At 42.4% G+C, this 24,432-nt stretch overlaps 1 protein-coding gene across 3 annotated transcripts in view; it reads left to right on the top strand.

Annotated features, from left to right (window-relative positions):
* LOC307129691 (mitogen-activated protein kinase kinase kinase kinase 4-like) overlaps positions 1–23,200 on the top strand; it is an 82,683-nt gene extending 59,483 nt beyond the window's left edge. For 2 of the 3 annotated variants that reach the window (XM_079822325.1, XM_079822327.1), the window contains 9 exons: positions 7,936–8,041; positions 8,813–8,980; positions 9,512–9,655; positions 10,471–10,605; positions 10,730–10,830; positions 11,563–11,712; positions 13,864–14,023; positions 19,151–19,290; positions 21,443–23,200. In XM_079822325.1, the coding sequence (XP_079678451.1) occupies positions 7,936–8,041; positions 8,813–8,980; positions 9,512–9,655; positions 10,471–10,605; positions 10,730–10,830; positions 11,563–11,712; positions 13,864–14,023; positions 19,151–19,290; positions 21,443–21,526 (1,188 nt within the window). In that variant the 3' untranslated portion in view covers positions 21,527–23,200. The remainder of the gene's footprint in view (positions 1–7,935; positions 8,042–8,812; positions 8,981–9,511; positions 9,656–10,470; positions 10,606–10,729; positions 10,831–11,562; positions 11,713–13,863; positions 14,024–19,150; positions 19,291–21,442) is intronic. The other variant, XM_079822326.1, reaches the window with a different exon arrangement.
* The last annotated feature ends 1,232 nt before the right edge of the window (positions 23,201–24,432 follow it).

Here is a 24,432-nt window from a genome sequence, read left to right as displayed (position 1 = left end):
GATTCCTCCTGTCGAAACATACATGCAATTCCTCCTGTCGAAACATACATGCGATTCCTCCTGTCGAAACATACATGCGATTCCTCCTGTCGAAACATACATGCGATTCCTCATGTCGAAACATACTTGCGATTCCTCCTGTCGAAACATACATGCGATTCCTCATGTCGAAACATACATGCGATTCCTCATGTCGAAACATACATGCGATTCCTCCTGTCGAAACATACATGCGATTCCTCATGTCGAAACATACATGCGATTCCTCATGTCGAAACATACATGCGATTCCTCGTGTCGTTCCTCATGTCGAAACATACATGCGATTCCTCCTGTCGAAATATACATGCGATTCCTCGTGCCGTTCCTCATGTCGAAACATACATGCGATTCCTCATGTCGATTCATACATGCGATTCCTCCTGTCGACACATACATGCGATTCCTCCTGTCGAAACATACATGCGATTCCTCATGTCGAAACATACATGCGATTCCTCCTGTCGAAACATACATGCGATTCCTCCTGTCGAAACATACATGCGATTCCTCCTGTCGAAACATACATGCGATTCCTCCTGTCGAAACATACATGCGATTCCTCATGTCGAAACATACATGCGATTCCTCATGTCGAAACATACATACATGCGATTCCTCATGTCGAAACATACTTACATGCGATTCCTCATGTCGAAACATACATGCGATTACTCCTGTCGAAACATACATGCGATTCCTCATGTCGAAACATACATGCGATTCCTCCTGTCGAAACATACATGCGATTCCTCCTGTCGAAACATACATGCGATTCCTCATGTCGAAACATACATGCGATTCCTCATGTCGAAACATACATGCGATTCCTCATGTCGAAACATACATACATGCGATTCCTCATGTCAAAACATACATACATGCGATTCCTCATGTCGAAACATACATACATGCGATTCCTCATGTCGAAACATACATACATGCGATTCCTCATGTCGAAACATACATACATGCGATTCCTCATGTCGAAACATACATGCATGCGATTCCTCATCTCGAAACATACATGCGATTCCTCCTGTCGAAACATACATGCGATTCCTCATGTCGAAACATACATGCGATTCCTCCTGTCGAAACATACATGCGATTCCTCATGTCGAAACATACATGCGATTCCTCCTGTCGAAACATACATGCGATTACTCCTGTCGAAACATACATGCGATTCCTCGTGTCGTTCCTCATGTTGAAACATACATGCGATTCCTCCTGTCGAAACATACATGCGATTCCTCCTGTCGAAACATACATGCGATTCCTCATGTTGAAACATACATGCGATTCCTCATGTCGAAACATACATGCGATTCCTCATGTCGAAACATACATGCGATTCCTCCTGTCGAAACATGCATGCGATTCCTCATGTCGAAACATACATGCGATTCCTCCTGTCGAAACATGCATGCGATTCCTCATGTCGAAACATACATGCGATTCCTCCTGTCGAAACATACCTGCGATTCCTCCTGTCGAAACATACATGCGATTCCTCCTGTCGAAACATACATGCGATTCCTCATGTCGAAACATGCATGCGATTCCTCATGTCGAAACATACATGCGATTCCTCCTGTCGAAACATACATGCGATTCCTCCTGTCGAAACATACATGCGATTCCTCCTGTCGAAACATACATGCAATTCCTCCTGTCGAAACATACATGCGATTCCTCCTGTCGAAACATACATGCGATTCCTCCTGTCGAAACATACATGCGATTCCTCATGTCGAAACATACTTGCGATTCCTCCTGTCGAAACATACATGCGATTCCTCATGTCGAAACATACATGCGATTCCTCGTGTCGAAACATACATGCGATTCCTCCTGTCGAAACATACATGCGATTCCTCATGTCGAAACATACATGCGATTCCTCATGTCGAAACATACATACATGCGATTCCTCATGTCGAAACATACATACATGCGATTCCTCATGTCGAAACATACATACATGCGATTCCTCATGTCGAAACATACATGCATGCGATTCCTCATGTCGAAACATACATGCGATTCCTCCTGTCGAAACATACATGCGATTCCTCATGTCGAAACATACATGCGATTCCTCCTGTCGAAACATACATGCGATTCCTCCTGTCGAAACATACATGCGATTCCTCGTGTCGTTCCTCATGTTGAAACATACATGCGATTCCTCCTGTCGAAACATACATGCGATTCCTCCTGTCGAAACATACATGCGATTCCTCGTGTCGTTCCTCATGTTGAAACATACATGCAATTCCTCCTGTCGAAACATACATGCGATTCCTCATGTCGAAACATACATGCGATTCCTCCTGTCGAGACATGCATGCGATTCCTCCTTTCGAAACATACATGCGATTCCTCGTGTCGTTCCTCATGTTGAAACATACATGCGATTCCTCCTGTCGAAACATACATGCGATTCCTCCTGTCGAAACATACATGCGATTCCTCGTGTCGTTCCTCATGTTGAAACATACATGCGATTCCTCCTGTCGAAACATACATGCGATTCCTCCTGTCGAAACATGCATGCGATTCCTCATGTCGAAACATACATGCGATTCCTCCTGTCGAAACATGCATGCGATTCCTCATGTCGAAACATACATGCGATTCCTCCTGTCGAAACATACATGCGATTCCTCATGTCGAAACATGCATGCGATTCCTCATGTCGAAACATACATGCGATTCCTCCTGTCGAAACATACATGCGATTCCTCCTGTCGAAACATACATGCAATTCCTCCTGTCGAAACATACATGCGATTCCTCCTGTCGAAACATACATGCGATTCCTCATGTCGAAACATACTTGCGATTCCTCCTGTCGAAACATACATGCGATTCCTCATGTCGAAACATACATGCGATTCCTCATGTCGAAACATACATGCGATTCCTCCTGTCGAAACATACATGTGATTCCTCGTGTCGTTCCTCATGTTGAAACATACATGCGATTCCTCCTGTCGAAACATACATGCGATTCCTCCTGTCGAAACATGCATGCGATTCCTCATGTCGAAACATACATGCGATTCCTCCTGTCGAAACATGCATGCGATTCCTCATGTCGAAACATACATGCGATTCCTCCTGTCGAAACATACCTGCGATTCCTCCTGTCGAAACATACATGCGATTCCTCCTGTCGAAACATACATGCGATTCCTCATGTCGAAACATGCATGCGATTCCTCATGTCGAAACATACATGCGATTCCTCCTGTCGAAACATACATGCGATTCCTCCTGTCGAAACATACATGCGATTCCTCCTGTCGAAACATACATGCAATTCCTCCTGTCGAAACATACATGCGATTCCTCCTGTCGAAACATACATGCGATTCCTCCTGTCGAAACATACATGCGATTCCTCATGTCGAAACATACTTGCGATTCCTCCTGTCGAAACATACATGCGATTCCTCATGTCGAAACATACATGCGATTCCTCATGTCGAAACATACATGCGATTCCTCCTGTCGAAACATACATGCGATTCCTCATGTCGAAACATACATGCGATTCCTCATGTCGAAACATACATGCGATTCCTCGTGTCGTTCCTCATGTCGAAACATACATGCGATTCCTCCTGTCGAAATATACATGCGATTCCTCGTGCCGTTCCTCATGTCGAAACATACATGCGATTCCTCATGTCGATTCATACATGCGATTCCTCCTGTCGACACATACATGCGATTCCTCCTGTCGAAACATACATGCGATTCCTCATGTCGAAACATACATGCGATTCCTCCTGTCGAAACATACATGCGATTCCTCCTGTCGAAACATACATGCGATTCCTCCTGTCGAAACATACATGCGATTCCTCCTGTCGAAACATACATGCGATTCCTCATGTCGAAACATACATGCGATTCCTCATGTCGAAACATACATACATGCGATTCCTCATGTCGAAACATACTTACATGCGATTCCTCATGTCGAAACATACATGCGATTACTCCTGTCGAAACATACATGCGATTCCTCATGTCGAAACATACATGCGATTCCTCCTGTCGAAACATACATGCGATTCCTCCTGTCGAAACATACATGCGATTCCTCATGTCGAAACATACATGCGATTCCTCATGTCGAAACATACATGCGATTCCTCATGTCGAAACATACATACATGCGATTCCTCATGTCAAAACATACATACATGCGATTCCTCATGTCGAAACATACATACATGCGATTCCTCATGTCGAAACATACATACATGCGATTCCTCATGTCGAAACATACATACATGCGATTCCTCATGTCGAAACATACATGCATGCGATTCCTCATCTCGAAACATACATGCGATTCCTCCTGTCGAAACATACATGCGATTCCTCATGTCGAAACATACATGCGATTCCTCCTGTCGAAACATACATGCGATTCCTCATGTCGAAACATACATGCGATTCCTCCTGTCGAAACATACATGCGATTACTCCTGTCGAAACATACATGCGATTCCTCGTGTCGTTCCTCATGTTGAAACATACATGCGATTCCTCCTGTCGAAACATACATGCGATTCCTCCTGTCGAAACATACATGCGATTCCTCATGTTGAAACATACATGCGATTCCTCATGTCGAAACATACATGCGATTCCTCATGTCGAAACATACATGCGATTCCTCCTGTCGAAACATGCATGCGATTCCTCATGTCGAAACATACATGCGATTCCTCCTGTCGAAACATGCATGCGATTCCTCATGTCGAAACATACATGCGATTCCTCCTGTCGAAACATACCTGCGATTCCTCCTGTCGAAACATACATGCGATTCCTCCTGTCGAAACATACATGCGATTCCTCATGTCGAAACATGCATGCGATTCCTCATGTCGAAACATACATGCGATTCCTCCTGTCGAAACATACATGCGATTCCTCCTGTCGAAACATACATGCGATTCCTCCTGTCGAAACATACATGCAATTCCTCCTGTCGAAACATACATGCGATTCCTCCTGTCGAAACATACATGCGATTCCTCCTGTCGAAACATACATGCGATTCCTCATGTCGAAACATACTTGCGATTCCTCCTGTCGAAACATACATGCGATTCCTCATGTCGAAACATACATGCGATTCCTCATGTCGAAACATACATGCGATTCCTCCTGTCGAAACATACATGCGATTCCTCATGTCGAAACATACATGCGATTCCTCATGTCGAAACATACATGCGATTCCTCGTGTCGTTCCTCATGTCGAAACATACATGCGATTCCTCCTGTCGAAATATACATGCGATTCCTCGTGCCGTTCCTCATGTCGAAACATACATGCGATTCCTCATGTCGATTCATACATGCGATTCCTCCTGTCGACACATACATGCGATTCCTCCTGTCGAAACATACATGCGATTCCTCCTGTCGAAACATACATGCGATTCCTCCTGTCGAAACATACATGCGATTCCTCCTGTCGAAACATACATGCGATTCCTCCTGTCGAAACATACATGCGATTCCTCATGTCGAAACATACATGCGATTCCTCATGTCGAAACATACATACATGCGATTCCTCATGTCGAAACATACTTACATGCGATTCCTCATGTCGAAACATACATGCGATTACTCCTGTCGAAACATACATGCGATTCCTCATGTCGAAACATACATGCGATTCCTCCTGTCGAAACATACATGCGATTCCTCCTGTCGAAACATACATGCGATTCCTCATGTCGAAACATACATGCGATTCCTCATGTCGAAACATACATGCGATTCCTCATGTCGAAACATACATACATGCGATTCCTCATGTCAAAACATACATACATGCGATTCCTCATGTCGAAACATACATACATGCGATTCCTCATGTCGAAACATACATACATGCGATTCCTCATGTCGAAACATACATACATGCGATTCCTCATGTCGAAACATACATGCATGCGATTCCTCATCTCGAAACATACATACATGCGATTCCTCCTGTCGAAACATACATGCGATTCCTCATGTCGAAACATACATGCGATTCCTCCTGTCGAAACATACATGCGATTCCTCATGTCGAAACATACATGCGATTCCTCCTGTCGAAACATACATGCGATTACTCCTGTCGAAACATACATGCGATTCCTCGTGTCGTTCCTCATGTTGAAACATACATGCGATTCCTCCTGTCGAAACATACATGCGATTCCTCCTGTCGAAACATACATGCGATTCCTCATGTTGAAACATACATGCGATTCCTCATGTCGAAACATACATGCGATTCCTCATGTCGAAACATACATGCGATTCCTCCTGTCGAAACATGCATGCGATTCCTCATGTCGAAACATACATGCGATTCCTCCTGTCGAAACATACCTGCGATTCCTCCTGTCGAAACATACATGCGATTCCTCATGTCGAAACATACATGCGATTCCTCCTGTCGAAACATACATGCGATTCCTCCTGTCGAAACATACATGCGATTCCTCCTGTCGAAACATACATGCGATTCCTCCTGTCGAAACATACATGCGATTCCTCCTGTCGAAACATACATGCGATTCCTCCTGTCGAAACATACATGCGATTCCTCATGTCGAAACATACATGCGATTCCTCATGTCGAAACATACATGCGATTCCTCATGTCGAAACATACAAGTGATTCCTCATGTCGAAACATACTTGCGATTCCTCATGTCGAAACATACATGCGATTCCTCATGTCATGACTCCAACAATGGCTTACGTTGATCACCGATGATTAAACTGTGCCGTTGGGCTGTCCGGATTATTCTTGCTTCACACAAAGATGTGTGTGTGTGTGTGTGTGTGTGTGTGTGTGTGTGTGTGTGTGTAGAGCTGCGTGTTTTAGTTACAAGAGTGTTACAAAGTCAAGGAGGAAATGGTCTCGCCCTTCGTCTTAATTCATTTAATTTAGTTTGGGAAGTCGAGGTCCAGTTTGTTACTGCACAGAACTGTAGAAGGTCAAACATATACATCTAAAGTCAGCACAACATCATGTGTCAAATATAGTGCTATAAAAACCTGAATCTAATTAACTGAGGACCAATAATATGAAGAGAACTCACTTGTCAAATAGTGCTGAACTTTATTAGAAAATGATCAATAATGATTTAACATGACAATGTTTTGTGAAATACATTTAAAATATAGCACTGCTTTATAGTCATATGAAATATATAAATGTACGAAAAAAAGTGAGAGAGAAAAAATAGAGAAAAAATCTATTCAGGTGTTGTTCAAATATGTGCATGAACCTTTAGTGAAAGTTTTCTACTGACGTTAAATATATTTGAAATTCAGCCCGTGGTCCGATCTTCCAGACGGCAGGTTGCGTGTTGGTGAACCCCTAAACCAGCCGTTCTAGCACACGTTCTGTACGGGCTGAATACCGCCTTCATAATCAGGGTTTATTTTGAGGAATATTTTCTGCTAAAACAACGTCACGAAATGTGAGGTATTTGCGGTATTGAGGCCTGCTCGTGAGAGGAAACTGGTCTTCGCTGCGGTGCGTGCGAGCGATGACCGCAGGAATCCACACGTCACGAGCCCCAGAAACCCAGAAAAGAGAAATGCTTTGGTCACAGGTCTTTCTCCTTCAGCTTGCATCCATTTCCTCCCTGGTTGTTCCTTCTTTCTTATTCTTAGAACGTCAATGATCATTTTCTGTCAGTCAATTCATCTATTTTTTCCACCAACCACCATCAAGTCATTCGTGTTTTATCATTTGTGTGTTTAGTTGTAGCTGTCTTGAGCTTTTTGCAAACTCTGCTTGATTTCCTGAAGTGTACTTTAATCTCCGATGTGCTCTCCCAGACTCCCACTGTGCCGAAGCACAAGTCTTCCTCCTCGTTCACGCCCTTCATTGACCCGCGCCTGCTCCAGGTCTCTCCGTCCACCGGCAGCGCTCTCAACAACGCCGGTGAGTGTTTGAGGTCCCTTCATTTCTACAGCGCTTTCTACAGCGATCACATGCACGTGTGTGTGTGTGTGTGTGTGTGTGTGTGTGTGTGTGTGTGTGTGTGTGTGTGTGTGTGTGTGTGAAAACACATGAGCGCAGGCGCGCCATCTTTCTTTACAAAGGGCCAATTGGTGTGGCCAATTACTGGCATGAATATTACAGCACTTTTAGTCGTCTCGGATCTGTGTGAACGCGAGTCATTTTGATAAATATGGAAAACATTTGGATAAATTGCCGAAAATGATTTTAACATTTTAATAATCGTTTGACCAATTTAAGCAATTATGCCTTTTTTTTGGACAAAGGAAGAAATTGTGTTATTATTCAACACATTTCGCCAGAAAGCTATTTCTATTCAAAGTTTTTATACAGCATGCCAGTATTTGCTGTACTGTCTTTAAAAAATCAATCATGTAAAGTGAAATAATGTAAGTGCATTACAGTAACCAGAGTTTGGGGGTAAATATTACTTAATGGTCAAGAAAATAATGTCAAAATAACGTCATTTTCTTAATGCAACAAATGTTCTCTTGAGTGTGAGATATGGATTTATCCCCATACACACGGTACACGTAAAGCAATATACACTCCAGAGCGAACCTCGACTGCTCGATCGCCGCAGAGTGTGTGTTCGGCCAGCTCTGATCTGATCACGCGATGTTTATATGGAACATCAGACGTTTGGTGTATAGTGTGATAGATCTGACCTGATGTATATGTGCTGTGTCTCAGGCTACAGTAATGACGCTCGACTGCAGGAGGCTCTGCGTCAGGACGCGTCCCGTAAGGGTTCAGTGGTCAACGTCAACCCCGTCAACACGCGGCCACAGAACGACACGCCAGAGATCCGCAAATACAAGAAGAGGTTCAACTCGGAGATCCTGTGCGCCGCTCTGTGGGGTGAGTCCCGCTCAGGGAATGCTTCACCTCTGACCCCTGCCCAACATTATTTGGGTTAGTTCACTGATGCTGCCTAAAGCTGATGTTTCTCTTGACGCTGCTAAACTTCAGTGTCTTTGGCATCTGAGAAACACAGGTCGCACAGTTTGCACTGTATTAATTACAGTATGTATCTGATATATATTCTTCTGATATTAGCCGTAGGGCATGGTCTGAGTGCAAAAGTAGAAATATTTATACAGTATTGTGAAAAGTATTGCAGCACACGATTGCATTGTCTCAGCTCTATCTGTTGAAGATATGAACCTATTAAGTTTCTTAATCAACAGTCCTGGTGTTATTGTGTATGATTGATCAGTGGGATCTTGTAATCGTCCCATTAGAGAAGCAGAAGAGGCTTTGAACAGTTCACACTCGAGTGATGCTAGAGAATGCTCTCTCTCTCTCTCTCTCTCTCTCTCTCTCTCTCTCTCTCTCTCTCTCTCTCTCTCTCTCTCTCTCTCTCTCTCTCTCTCTCTCTCTCTCCGTCAGGTGTGAATCTGTTAGTCGGGACTGAGAGCGGCCTCATGCTGCTGGATCGCAGCGGTCAAGGGAAGGTCTACCCACTCATCAGTCGTAGACGCTTTCAACAAATGGATGTTTTGGAGGGACTTAATGTGCTGGTGACAATATCAGGTACAGGATCTCTGGTCTATGAAGGAGGATGTGTTCGTGTGACTGCACGCATGTCTTCAGTGTCACGTGACGTTGCATAACATCCTCTCTTGTGATTTGGTTCTCTCGCATACCTTCACAAACAATGTAGTTCCTCTATTTTCCTCTATTTCTGTCTGTCTTTGTGGTAAAGTCTCAGACATGACTTTTAAAATTGTTGTGACACATGCTGTACTTTATCATGTTTAGACATGTGGAAATATTCCATGACACACAGGAAGTCCTGTTTCTTAGATATTATCCAGACTGACTACAGATGTGTTAGAAATGTAAAAGTCGTTTGTTGTTGTATCAAGTCCACTGTAGGCGAGTTGTGATGAGCCCAAAAGCAGTTTATTGACAAAAACAGAAACTTAACACCTAAACTCGGCTATGGCTCGGTCATAAACAAACATAAACTTGATCAAGACTAAGACTCACCAGACATGAGGGCTATATTACCACAGACTAATGACTTCACAAGACACACCTGTGAATAATCAAACAATGAACCAATGACACACAGAGCAGAGGAACACGTGACTAGACAAACCAATGGGAACATAACACATGAGGACAAGGGAATCACATGACAAACGGGAACCTGGACTGTGAGAACTTCACAATTAAAAAAACACTATAAACATGAAACAACCCAAATACAGAGAAATGGCACAATTCATCATGCTATTTTGTTTTTAAAAAAAAATATTTTAGGTTTGTGTTATGAGCATTACACACTGAAAAGAGTTAAATCTGTCATTGTTTCAAGTGTTGATTCAAGCTTCCTCTCCTAGGGAAGAAGAATAAATTGCGTGTGTACTATCTTTCGTGGCTGAGGAACAAGATCCTCCACAATGACCCTGAGGTGGAGAAGAAGCAGGGCTGGACCACCGTAGGAGATCTGGAGGGCTGTGTGCACTACAAAGTCGGTATGTGTTCAGATCCTACAGATTCTGTAAGCGAAGCCCTGATCTGTCATTTCTACTCTGCAGAAAACATGAATTATTGCACTATTACACTTGCACTGACGTCTGTTGTTTGTTTGGTCTGTAGTGAAGTACGAGAGGATCAAGTTCTTGGTTCTGGCCCTGAAGAATTCAGTAGAGGTTTATGCGTGGGCTCCCAAACCATACCATAAGTTCATGGCTTTCAAGGTGATGACCCTAATGTCCATGAGAGCTGTTGGAATCACTCCCATCTGAGGAACGATAAAACACTGACAGCCAATCAGAATCCATTCTGCTTTAAAGAGCTTGAGAATTAAATCGCCCTGCGCTTATAATAAACAGAACAATATTGTGCGTTTGTGTGTAGGCTAACATGAGACCCTGGAGCACAACACCAGTCGTGTGTCTCACGGGTATATCTGTGCCAATAGCCAACAATACATTGTGTGGGTCAAAATGATCCATTTCTCTTTTATGCAAAAAATCATCAGGGTATTAAGACCATGTTCCAGGAAGATTCAATTTCAATTTTATCCAATTTCCTACTGTAAATATATCAGAAATGTATTATTAGTATGCTTTGCTAAGGACTTCATTTGGACCGCTTTAAAGGAGATTTTCTCAATATTTTGATTTTTTTGCACCCTCAGATTTTCAAATTGTTTTATCGGCCAAATATTGTCCTATCAAACCACACATCAATGGAAAGATTATTTATTCAGCTTTCAGATGATTTATAAATCTCAGTTTCAAAAAATTGACCCTTATGGTTTTGTGGTCCAGGGTCACATATAGTGATTATAGTTATATTTATCGTCCTTGGTTTAAATGGACCTTAAAAATGAAATATGCTCATATTTATTGTACAATTGTGGTCAAGTCATTTAGAAGAATCTCACAGTGCATGAAAAAATTGACATTTCCCTCTTTGTGTGCTAGTCGTTTGGTGATCTGGTGCACAAGCCTCTGCTAGTTGACCTCACAGTTGAAGAAGGCCAAAGGTTAAAGGTCATCTATGGGTCCTGCTCTGGGTTCCATGCCGTGGATGTAGACTCAGGAGCCGTCTATGACATTTATCTGCCAACTCACGTATGTATTGATTGTTAAAAGCAGTAGTTTGGGACTTTTGGTCCCACTTTATATTAAGTACATTGTACAGGTGTGGTGGTATGGGTAAGAGTTAGGGTAGAGTTAGGGACAGGTGTGGTAGTGTGGGTAAGAGTTAGGGTAGAGTTAGGGACAGGTGTGGTAGTGTGGGTAAGAGTTAGGGTAAAGTTAGGGACAGGTGTGGTAGTGTGGGTAAGAGTTAGGGTAGAGTTAGGGACAGGTGTGGTAGTGTGGGTAAGAGTTAGGGTAGGGTTAGGGACAGGTGTGGTAGTGTGGGTAAGTTTAAGGGTAGAGTTAGGGACAGGTGTGGTAGTGTGGGTAAGTTTAAGGGTAAAGTTAGGGACAGGTGTGGGTAAGGGTTAGGGTAGAGTTAGGGACAGGTGTGGTGGTGTGGGTAAGTTTAAGGGTAAAGTTAGGGACAGGTGTGGTGGTGTGGGTAAGTTTAAGGTAGAGTTAGGGACAGGTGTGGTGGTGTGGGTAAGTTTAAGGGTAAAGTTAGGGACAGGTGTGGTGGTGTGGGTAAGTTTAAGGGTAGAGTTAGGGACAGGTGTGGTGGTGTGGGTAAGTTTAAGGGTAGAGTTAGGGACAGGTGTGGTGGTGTGGGTAAGTTTATGGGTAGAGTTAGGGACAGGTGTGGTGGTGTGGGTAAGTTTAAGGGTAAAGTTAGGCACCGGTGTGGTGGTGTGGGTAAGTTTAAGGGTAAAGTTAGGGACAGGTGTGGTGGTGTGGGTAAGTTTAAGGGTAAAGTTAGGGACAGGTGTGGTGGTGTGGGTAAGTTTAAGGGTAAAGTTAGGCACAGGTGTGGTGGTGTGGGTAAGTTTAAGGGTAAAGTTAGGGACAGGTGTGGTGGTGTGGGTAAGTTTAAGGGTAAAGTTAGGGACAGGTGTGGTGGTGTGGGTAAGTTTAAGGGTAAAGTTAGGCACAGGTGTGGTGGTGTGGGTAAGTTTAAGGGTAAAGTTAGGGACAAGTGTGGTGGTGTGGGTAAGTTTAAGGGTAAAGTTAGGGACAGGTGTGGTGGTGTGGGTAAGTTTAAGGGTAAAGTTAGGGACAGGTGTGGTGGTGTGGGTAAGTTTAAGGGTAAAGTTAGGGACAGGTGTGGGTAAGGGTTCGGGTAGAGTTAGGGACAGGTGTGGTGGTGTGGGTAAGTTTAAGGGTAGAGTTAGGGACAGGTGTGGTGATGTGGGTAAGGGTTAGGGTAGAGTTAGGGACAGGTGTGGTGGTGTGGGTAAGTTTAAGGGTAAAGTTAGGGACAGGTGTGGTGGTGTGGGTAAGTTTAAGGGTAGAGTTAGGGACAGGTGTGGTGGTGTGGGTAAGTTTAAGGGTAAAGTTAGGGACAGGTGTGGTGGTGTGGGTAAGTTTAAGGGTAGAGTTAGGGACAGGTGTGGTGGTGTGGGTAAGTTTAAGGGTAAAGTTAGGGACAAGTGTGGTGGTGTGGGTAAGTTTAAGGGTAAAGTTAGGGACAAGTGTGGTGGTGTGGGTAAGTTTAAGGGTAGAGTTAGGGACAGGTGTGGTGGTGTGGGTAAGTTTAAGGGTAAAGTTAGGGACAAGTGTGGTGGTGTGGGTAAGTTTAAGGGTAGAGTTAGGGACAGGTGTGGTGGTGTGGGTAAGTTTAAGGGTAGAGTTAGGGACAGGTGTGGTGGTGTGGGTAAGTTTAAGGGTAGAGTTAGGGACAGGTGTGGTGGTGTGGGTAAGTTTAAGGGTAGAGTTAGGGACAAGTGTGGTGGTGTGGGTAAGTTTAAGGGTAGAGTTAGGGACAGGTGTGGTGGTGTGGGTAAGTTTAAGGGTAGAGTTAGGGACAGGTGTGGTGGTGTGGGTAAGTTTAAGGGTAGAGTTAGGGACAGGTGTGGTGAGAGGGGTCAGTTTAAGGGTAGGGTTAGGGACAGGTGTGGTGGTGTGGGTAAGTTTAAGGGTAAAGTTAGGGACAGGTGTGGTGGTGTGGGTAGGGTTAAGGGTGGGTTGAAGTGTAAGGGAAGGGTAAACAGTGTAATTATAGATGTAATTAGAGCTGTAAATACACGTTTTTTGTGAAAACATGTACATAATAAGTGCATTGCATCAAATAATTGATTTCAATGTTAGTAAATAGTAGTTAAGGGGGACCAAACTTTTAATCTAGCTTTTTTCTCATGTTAGATTCAGACGAGTATTCAGTCGCATGCCATCATCATCCTGCCGAACACGGATGGCATTGAGCTGCTGGTGTGTTATGAAGACGAGGGCGTGTATGTCAACACCTACGGCCGCATCACCAAAGACGTGGTGCTCCAGTGGGGCGAGATGCCCACATCTGTCGGTATGCTGTTCCCTCACTCTATCGTTACAGTATTTAATCTTTAGAAGGCGAGTACGGTTTATTAGTGAATAACTCTTAGTATGTTTCCATGTAGTAGTAATCAAGCTGCAGTGGTTTTTGCATGGTTGAGCTACACTGTGTAAGTATACGTGACACGATGCATATTCGGCTATGTGAAGCATTGAATGCCCGTGTTGTGCACTTGCTCTGACAGAGGTGTTACGCAACAAAGACAATTTCTGCCTGATTTATGCAAATGAAATGAGCAGCGACTTTCAAGAGTGACTACCAATGGGAGTGGAATTGCATGTTATCCATATCCTGTCATATATTGTAATGTGTCGTCAAGGAGAAGTTAGTTGGCGTATTAAGCTTTTTATGTTAAGTAAAGGCTACTTGCCTCAAACAAACTGTTTGTCGGGGGAAATGGCTCCGTGCTTGTTTTCTCTTGTTTAATCAGCGTTCTCTCCAGCCTACAGTACCGTTGGACATGGACTTTATCCAACTGCACAACCCTGCAGGCTGGTACATTGTTTCTCTTTTATATTATACATTTATGCTCTGATTGCGCTTATATATAGTCTTTCCCCTCCAGAATGTTTATTTTTAGCAGAAAGAATTCATCAACAAGTCAAGTCATCTTTATTTATAAAGTGCTTTATACCATAGATTGTTTCAAAGCAGCTTTAAAGGGATAAATGGGGATATAATTCAGTGATGCAAACAGTTTCTGTTCTCTAAAAAGAAAATAGTGTCAATGTTGAAGTCAGTTCAGTGTTGATTTAATTTTGTTCAATAACCGTGTAAAGATCATAAAATGTTTAATTCAGTCATATAGCAGCTCTGGAGAAAAGTGATGTCCTCATCCAGCTGAGTTCAGATCTCATCCAATAGTCTCAGTACAGTCAGATCAATAATATTGCTAAATATATTAAATGTCCCCAACTAAACAAGCCAGAGGCAGCCGTGGCAAGAACCCAAACTCCATCAGTGACAGAATGGAGAAAAACCCCTGGGAGAAACCAGATTCAGTCGCTCAGATCTCCTCTGGCTAACAGTGTGATAGTGATTTCAGGCTCCATCAAGTCAGATTGTATTTTAGTATCATTCAGATATTTCATCCAGTTCCTTCTGCTTGAAGATTGGGATACATCCCACTGGCATGTGGAGGGAGGAGGATTTGAAGCTGGCCATAGGGTCTGTGCAGAGGACTTGTCGGGTTCTTGTGGTCTTTACTGAGGATCTGTGCTGATGGCTGTTGTCAACGAGGTCTTCACAGGGAATCTGTCTAGTTGACACGGTCTCTAGGTGCAGGTCCAGCATCTGATCTGGATACGGACCAGATCCGGCTATGGTAACCTCGGGATAAACAGAGAAACTAATATAAGCATAGATGCCATTCTTCTTACAATGTGACAAGTACATTAAGTGTTATGGGAAGAGTCGCCGGTTCCGACTGACCTATGCAGCCTAACAATCGATGGGTCTTTAATCTAGATTTAAACTGACAGAGCGTGTCTGCTTCCCGAACAATGCTAGGAAGACTGTTCCAGAGTTTAGGTGCTAAATAGGAAAATGATCGACCGCCTGCAGTTGATTTGGATATTCTCGGTATGATCAACTGGCCAGAGTTTAGAGAGCGCAGTAGACGTGATGGAGTATAATGTGTTAAGAGCTCGCTCAAGTACTGGAGATAAACCATTTAGTGCTTTGTAAGTAATAGGCAAGATTTTAAAATGTATGCAATGTTTAATAGGGAGCCAGTGCAGTGTTGACAGAACTGGGCTAATATGGTCACACTTCCTGGTTCTAGTAAGATCTGGAGCTGCTGCGTTTTGGACCAGCTGGAGTTTGTTTATTAAGCGAGCAGGGCAACCACCCAGTAGAGCATTACAATAATCTACAGCTCATGAACGCATCAACTCACTGTTTAGCATTTGGCATTGAGAGCATGTGCCGTAATTTAGATATATTTTTAAGATGGTAGAATGCAGTTTTACAGATGCTATAAATGTGGCTTTCAAATGAGAGATTGGTATCAAAGAGCACACCCAGGTTCCTCACTGACGACGAGGACTGGACAGAGCAGCCATCAAGTGTTAGACAGTATTCTAGGTTACTACTTGTGGAGCTTTTTGGTCCAATAATTAAAACTTGTGTTTTTTCAGAATTTCAGAAATTAAGTCATCCAATTTTTGTATTGACTATTCATTCTGTTAGTTTTGTCAGGCTGTGAATAAATATAGAGCAGAGTATCTTACATTTACATTTACATTTATGCATTTAGCAGACGCTTTTATCCAAAGCGACTTACAACTTGGGGGTACAATAAGCGATTGGTCGTGAAGCGTCGAGTGAGCGCAACAAGTGCCTGAAATACTTAGTCCGTGTACATTTCTCAGAGTAGTACAGGCTAGAGTAGGGAGGGAAAGAGGAGGAAAAGAGGAAAGGAAAGTTTTTTTTTTTTTTTTTTTTTTTAAGATCTTAAAAGTGAAAACTAACGCTATGCTTCCAAATGATATCTGCCAGTGGTAGCATGTACAGGGTGAAGAGCAATAAAGTCTATAGTTAACTAATTCCCTAGGATCAAGTTTAAAAGGTTTGAAATTGTTTCCTGGGGAGCTACAATGCATGGTCTGATGCTATACTGTAGTAGATGTTTACAATTTTTCTCTGATAGAGTATCAATCTTGCACGTAAAGAAGTTCATAAAGTCCTTACTGCTGTGCTGTTTTATTTCTTGTTCATTTAGCCAGTGTATCAAATAAATACATAGGGTTGTGTTTGTTTGTTTTTCTAAGAGAGTCAAAAATTAAGCAGACCTTGCAGTTTGTAATGCCTTTCAGTAGGCAGAAACACTATCCTTCCACATAATGCGAAATACCTCTAGTTTGGTTTTCTTCCAGCTGTGTTTCTTTTTTCGGGCTGTTCTCTTAAGGAACCGAGTGCATGTTTGTTGTACCACAGCGTTGGACTATTTTCTTTAATCTTCATTAAGAGCAAAGGAGCAACTACTGTATGTCTAAAGTGCTAGAAATGAGAGTCAATAGTTTCTGTTTAAATTAGTCAAGATTATTGTTTTAAAGTAATGTAGTCGTCAGGTTTTAGCCAGGTGCTAACACAGCACATCTAGGTTATGATCTGTAATCATATAATTTACAAAAAGTGCTTTTGTAGAAAGGGATCGAATATTCTACAAACTAAGCTTTATCATTTGTTCATCTGTATTATATCTGTTGATGCATCTAGCAGACGGTCGGTTTAGCCAGTCTGTCTGCTTCCTGACCTGGGCCCTAGTGAGTCAAGGTTTAGCTCTAAGACTATGTGCCAAATTACTAGAGAGAAGAGCGGAACCACCCCAGGGGGATGAATACCATCTCTTTTTAACAGGTCAGGTCTGCCCCAAAAGCTTTTCCAATTGTCTATGAACCCTATGTTATTCTGCGGACTCCAAGCCATTGAGTGAGGAAAGTCTGCTATGTATCTCATCACCACAATGATCAGGCAGGGGGCTAGAGCATATTACCAAACCAAACAATATATGGAGCTTGCTAAGCTAGTCACATCCAAAGCCTATTCTAGAGCCTTTGCATCCTTACTGTCCTCAATTCAAGTCTGGATGCCTGACTATCTCCCTCATTTATAACACGTAACAATAACAGGAGAAGATGCTGTGACTCAACGTGTTTTTTTGATGGATTTTGACTTACAAGAGTTGTTTTGGTGGTAAAAGATGAGCGCAATATACGGTAAGCATGAATGATAAGTTAAGGCAACCAGTGGTAAGAACACCCACTGCCTACAACAGCAACAATGGAGGAAACCGTATTAACACAAGGTAGACACGAATGTTAGAAAATAAATGTATTAACAAAAAGATAGGCAAGAGTAACTAATATGACCACTAAATGAATACCACTAATGTATAAAAACATAAGAAAATATAAGATGGTCCTGTATCTTACACTACATGGCACAATAATATAGTGATTTGAGGATTTTGCGGTGACTTTTGACCTCATTAAAATTTGATTTGAGACCGTTAAACATCTTTTCCTTGTGTTCAGCCCCGCTCGTGACTGAAAGACTAACATGGTTTAATAATATCATCGACATGATGCCACTGTCCAGTGCCAAGACTGTGCTCTCACCAAAATCCTGGCCTCTTTGCTTTCCATCTCCCAGCGGTTGCACTCATTGTGGTCTCCTCAAACTTCAGCGGCTTCAGTCTCTCCAGCACCTCATACCACACGTGGCAGCAGAGCCTTGCCTCAAACCGAACCCCAATGCTTCTCTGCCTGTCGGAGCCTCCTGACCCAGTGTACCCTGATGTCCGATCTTCAGCCATCCTCCTCCCCCTTAAACCAGTCAAATTATGGCCTAAATCATGACTCTCCTCTCAGGAAGGGCCTTGTCGTGGGTGTCCGCTTTGTGGGAGATTTGTTCTAAGCCTGTATTTGACCCTAAGGTCTCTTACTTTGAACTTTCCGCAGTGTAGCTGAAAATGCGTTCCCGTTTATGATGATCCCAGCGCAGAGCAGCGGGAACAGTGAGGCCCAGAGTCGGTTTCCAGAACTGGCTTACAGCGGATAAGACACTAGCTATGTGTGAGGCTGTGTGAAATCTAGAAGCACTGATAGATGTGTCTGCGTGTGGCTGGATTTTCACTTGAGGGAAAGACCGCTAGTTCATTCCTCCTACTCTAGAACTCATGAAGATAGGAAGGTCAAAGTGTGAGTCTGGATGAAAGCGATGTTGTCTATACTGCGGTCAACCTGGCCATTATCGCTTAGCCTGGCCAGAGCTAAGAGCACTCGTGACCGTTGGGTATTGTAAATATAGTCACTGTTATGTGTTGTCCCAATCAACGCTCTTCTGCAGTTACGAAACAGCAGAGGTCAGAGGTCAACCCACTGTCCTGCAGAGTTTAGCTACAGCCTTAATCAAACACACCTGAAGCAGCAAATGGAGCTCTTGAGCGCGCAGCTGCAGGTGAGCTGAAGCACAGTGGGTGTCCAGGAGCAGGGTTCTCAGAGAGAGACTGAGTTTAGCCCATCACACGTACCAGCTAGTGTGTGTTTGTTAACACGGTGTTATTTCTTACCTGTTGTTTTGTTTATCTTGCAGCTTATATTCGCTCTAACCAGATCATGGGCTGGGGAGAGAAGGCTATAGAGATCCGCTCTGTGGAAACGGGACACTTGGATGGAGTTTTCATGCACAAAAGAGCACAAAGACTCAAGTTTCTGTGTGAGAGAAATGACAAGGTGAGTTTAAGGTCTGCTGTAAAATCAGTTATGGGCTATACCTTGAAAATGAAGGGTTATTACTAGGGCTGGGCAAATAAATTTTTTCAGCTTAACGCATTAAAAATATTTAATGCGTTTTTATATCCATTTTTGCCGAGCGTTACACGCTCTTATTCATGTAAATGCTTCCAAGCGCGACAAGACACGAGAACGTGCTGTGTGTCAATGTCCTGTGTGTGTGTGTGTCAGTGTCCTGTCTGTTTGTGTGTGTGTGTGTGTGTGTGTGTGTGTGTGTGTGTGTGTGTGTGTGTCTCAGTGTCCTGTCTGTGTGTGTGTGTGTGTGTGTGTGTGTGTGTGTGTGTGTGTGTGTGTGTGTGTGTGTCAGTGTCCTGTCTGTGTGTGTGTGTGTGTGTGTGTGTGTGTGTGTGTGTGTGTGTGTGTGTGTGTGTGTGTCTCAGTGTCCTGTCTGTGTGTGTGTGTGTGTGTGTGTGTGTGTGTGTGTGTGTGTGTGTGTGTGTGTGTGTGTGTGTGTGTGTCAGTGTCCTGTCTGTTTGTGTGTGTGTGTGTGTGTGTGTGTGTGTGTCTCAGTGTCCTGTCTGTGTGTGTGTGTGTGTGTGTGTGTGTGTCAGTGTCCTGTGTGTGTGTGTGTGTCAGTGTCCTGTCTGTCTGTTTGTGTGTGTGTGTGTGTGTGTGTGTGTGTGTGTGTGTGTGTGTGTGTGTGTGTGTGTGTGTGTGTGTGTGTGTGTGTGTGTGTGTCAGTGTCCTGTCTGTTTGTGTGTGTGTGTGTGTGTGTGTGTGTCAGTGTCCTGTCTGTTTGTGTGTGTGTGTGTGTGTGTGTGTGTGTGTCAGTGTCCTGTCTGTGTGGCTGCGTCTCATGTCAGCTAATCGAGGGACACTCTGACACACACACACACACACACACACACACACACATACACACATACACACACACACTCAACGCACAGACAGACTCGCATCAGTCTCCTGCTCACATCGAGTTCTCTTTTGCTCTTGAACAAGCAATAACAACAACACAGAGAATTTTGAGTATTCTCATATCAGGAGTCTTAAATTAGTTAAATAACGTCTTAAATGAACTTAAAGAGTTGTGAGGAGATGAGATGCGCGGGACAGCACGTGAGATCCGCGTCATGTTCGTCAGCGGCTGTTCTTAAAGAGACAGGAGCACTGATGATGCCTGTCATTAATGTTCATCACAGAACAACGCCAACAGAGAAAATTGTAGCTTTAATGATGATTAATCTATATTTCATTTATTATTTATGCAGTTAAGAAAGGTGTTTGATAACTATTACATTTCTGTATATGTCTAACAGGGAAGGCCACAGGTAAAAATAACATTTATTATAATGGGTTTATGTAAAGATTTTTTTAAGTTCAATTAAATTAAAAGTTGTTTTTTTAAAGCCTAATAAATGTTGAAATTGGGAGCTTTCAGTTATACTGTAATGTAACATCATTAATGTTTCATAGAGACATCCGTGAAACTGGCCTTCATTCATAAAAACATGACCTTACAACACATATTTAACATATACCGTCTCTAAATTGTTTCTACATTTATTTGGAAAGTACCGTAATATATAAAAAACGTAAAATATTAAAAACTTGCGATTAATTACAGAAACAAATGTGATTAATTAGTTAATTTTTGTAATCGATTCCCAGCACTAGTTATTACCTTAAAGCAAACGTAATTGAATTATAATTGCTTTAATTTAAGAATGATAAAGATGTATTATTTCCATGGTTTTTGTACTGCTTTTAATTAATGCAAATTTCATAAAACAAATCTGATGAGAATATCTTTGCAGGAATGAGAGAAAATATGCTTCATAATAATTAGTGGTCCTTAAATGGGTTTAATTTTCTTCTGCAAAATATCAGTAATGTGGGGTAAATATGAGCTGTTCCTGAGAGGATATTAGAGATGAATCTGCAGATGGAATGGGTCCCACACACACACACACACACAGATGATCAGCATGATTTCTGATCTCAGTGTGACTCTTGCCTGATATACTGAAGGGCTCAGAGTGTGAGCTGATGAGGATGACTGTGATGATCAGCTGAAAGCTCTCGCTCTGACTGAGAGATCTTCTGCTGTTTTCCTCCTGGTCTCATATCTCTGCTGCTGTGCTCTGTGCAGGTGTTCTTTGCATCCGTGCGTTCTGGAGGCTCTAGCCAGGTCTACTTCATGACTCTGGGCCGCACCTCCCTGCTCAGCTGGTGAGACCAATCTGACCGACCAATGAAGTTTCTGGACGTGATCGGCCGAGGCCTGGCCACACAAACGCCGGAGCCTGCTGAAGGACTGACAAACACAAATTGCGAATTGACAAAAATTGAATTTGCGTCCTTTTGCAGCGCGCTGCATGGGAACTGGCTTGAGTATTCTACAGTATTATTGCTCGTCTGTGTAAATGTCTTTCTCTAGAGTTTAATACAATCTGACTCCGCTGAGAGGAACGGGGGAATTCTGCTGTTGTGTCTCTCAGTCACTAATAGTGTCATAACAGGTGAAACACAAAATGGCTTTTTGTCCTGTATTTTATTTATGGGTTATTTATTTTTAGGGTTTTTTATTCATTTGTTTGAACTAAGCAGAGTAGTTACAGTAATGTGGAGGATGCCTGAGAGGTTAAACATCTCCTGATCGAGTCTTATGAAGTCAGCTACTGGTCATGTGATGTCAACAGGAAGCGGGCGGTTTGCTTTTGGCACGTCAAAAACATGCATTTGGATTGATGTCAAGTTAATGTGGACTGTCCTGTGGCACTCTGTTGCCTCTTTTCTCGTCTTCTCTCACTTCCTCCTTCCCTCTTTTCTCTTGCGCCGCATGTCCGACGACAGTGGCCTCATTCCTGCTTTGAAATGACCAATGAAAGCGTTGAATCCGGATCTGTTTAACGAGCATCTCCACGGCCATGAGAAGAGAAGTGTGACGAAACCTCCAGTCCCCCTGATGTTGTGAAGACTCCGCGAGTGAAAGCTGGTTCTGGACCTGAAACTCAGCTCAGACCACAAGCCCTAGTTATAAAACTGACATTTGATTCATTTATTTCATTGTTTTTTTCATGTTTTTGTTCCAAGATCTGAGAAAAATCATTGCAAACGGAGGTTCGTCCCTGTAAGAACCGAATCTCTGTTCTGGAAACACTACCTTAGGTTGGATCTTGTAACGGAACTGTGTGTGTGTGTGTAATAAAGGCAGGACTGTGCGATGAAGGAACTGAAGCGTATGAGTCGAGAGATGCTCGCCACAGAAAGATTTGGGTGTTTCTAGGGTTTTTTTTTATTGTTTGTTTTATATCTTTTCTTTCTATTTTTGAGTTTCTCACACACACACACACACACATAGAGAATCTGTTGCATTGATTACTGAAGTTCTCACTTCTGCTCTCCCCACACACACAGTATTTATAGATTTATATGTTCTATAAGTTCTACATTTCTGTTGCTTGTGATAATTAGTATTAGATCTGAATTTAGTATTTTAACGAAGCTGTTAAAGAAGAACGTGATGCGTACGTGTTTAGAAGCAGACTCAAGCGTTCCCTCAGTCCTCCACGGATGATGGGACGTCTCAGTTATTGCCCTCATACATTCACCTGGAACAAAGCAAGACGATTTAAACAAGCAACGTTCTGGAACTCCAATGTTCATTGTTTATTTTAAGATATTGTTTTTATATATTTCCACCATAATTCTTGTTAATTAATAACAGTAATAATAATTGAGACGGTGTTTCCTCGGCTTTCTGAATATGTTCTTGGCTGACTGGTTGTCTGTTTTCAGTCGTGGCACTGTATCGTACGTCCTCTCTGTATATGACAGGAAGTCCTGTATTTTCCTGATGGTCCTTTTGTTTTTCTTTGAAAATAAATTCGGTTTACTTTAAGGAGTGATGCCTGTTTCATTTTTCCTCTTCATTGAGGGATTGCTAAGCTAAAACATGGCTTCTGCTGGGCTGTGAAGGTCCGAGTCGATCTCTATAATTACACACAGCTCATTTCACCCCTACGGTCTAACTTTAACCAGAACAATGGGTCTCATTCACACGCAGACGTTTGTGTGCGAATGTTTTCACCAATCACGATTCATCAATAACTTTCATTCTGAATTTACAACTGAAACCACATCATCATCTAAACCCAAACTGAAGCAATATATGGACCAATGCAAATCTTGCAAACACTTTAGGTTAGGGTCCAATTCTCACTAATAACTGAAATTTTGCCCCAGTAAACTCTTAATCACTGCTTATTAATAGTTAGTAAGGTAGTTGTTAAGTTGAGGTATTTGTAGGATTAATGGATGCAGAATAAGGCATTGATATGTGCTTTATAAGTATTAATAAACCGATATCATAGTAATATGCATGCTAATAAACTAGTTAATAGTGAGAATTGGACACTAAACTAAAGTGTTACCAAATTGTCTACATATCCTGACAGTTTATTTTTTTATAGTATAGTTCTTTCTTGCTTCAAGTCAACTTTATTTATATAGCGCTTTTAACAATGTAGATTGTTTCAAAGCAGCTTTACAGTGTTAAACAGGAAAATAATGCAGCATAATTTTATTCAGCTGTATAGCCATTCTGGAGAAAACGCTGATGTCATCAGTTCATTTCAATTATCATACAGTGACAGTGTGGGCTTTAGATCAGTAATTTAGTTTATATGGTTAATTTAGTTTACTAATTAGATTTATTTCGATGTTTAGTTGAACATATAGTGTCCCCAACTGAGCTTGCCAAGCCAGAGGCGACAGTGGCAAGAAAACCAAAACCCCATCAGGAGCAGAATGGAGGAAAAGCATGCCATGATTCAACCATTGCAAAAATAAAACCCTTTATCATTATCATAACCTTTAATGATTTGGATTTTTTTTTTTTATTATTTTGGGATTATTGTGATTCCTTGAATTTGGAATAGAAGATTTACCCTCAATTTTGGCATCCGTTCATCCTCAGTGGCTCACGTCACCTGTGGTGTAATTCAAGGATCGATTTTAGCACCCTTATTAATCTCGCTGTACCAATCGTAATAATTGAACCGCTGGGATCAATTATGCGTAAATTTGAGGTGTCATACCGCTGCTACGTGGACGACGCACAACTTTATACACCTATTA

This window comes from Gobio gobio (assembly GCF_949357685.1).
Source record: "Gobio gobio genome assembly, chromosome: 7".
In the NCBI taxonomy this organism is placed as follows: Eukaryota; Metazoa; Chordata; class Actinopteri; order Cypriniformes; family Gobionidae; genus Gobio; species Gobio gobio.
Note: the sequence above shows the minus strand (reverse complement) of the source record. Positions and strands in the feature narration are given on the sequence as shown.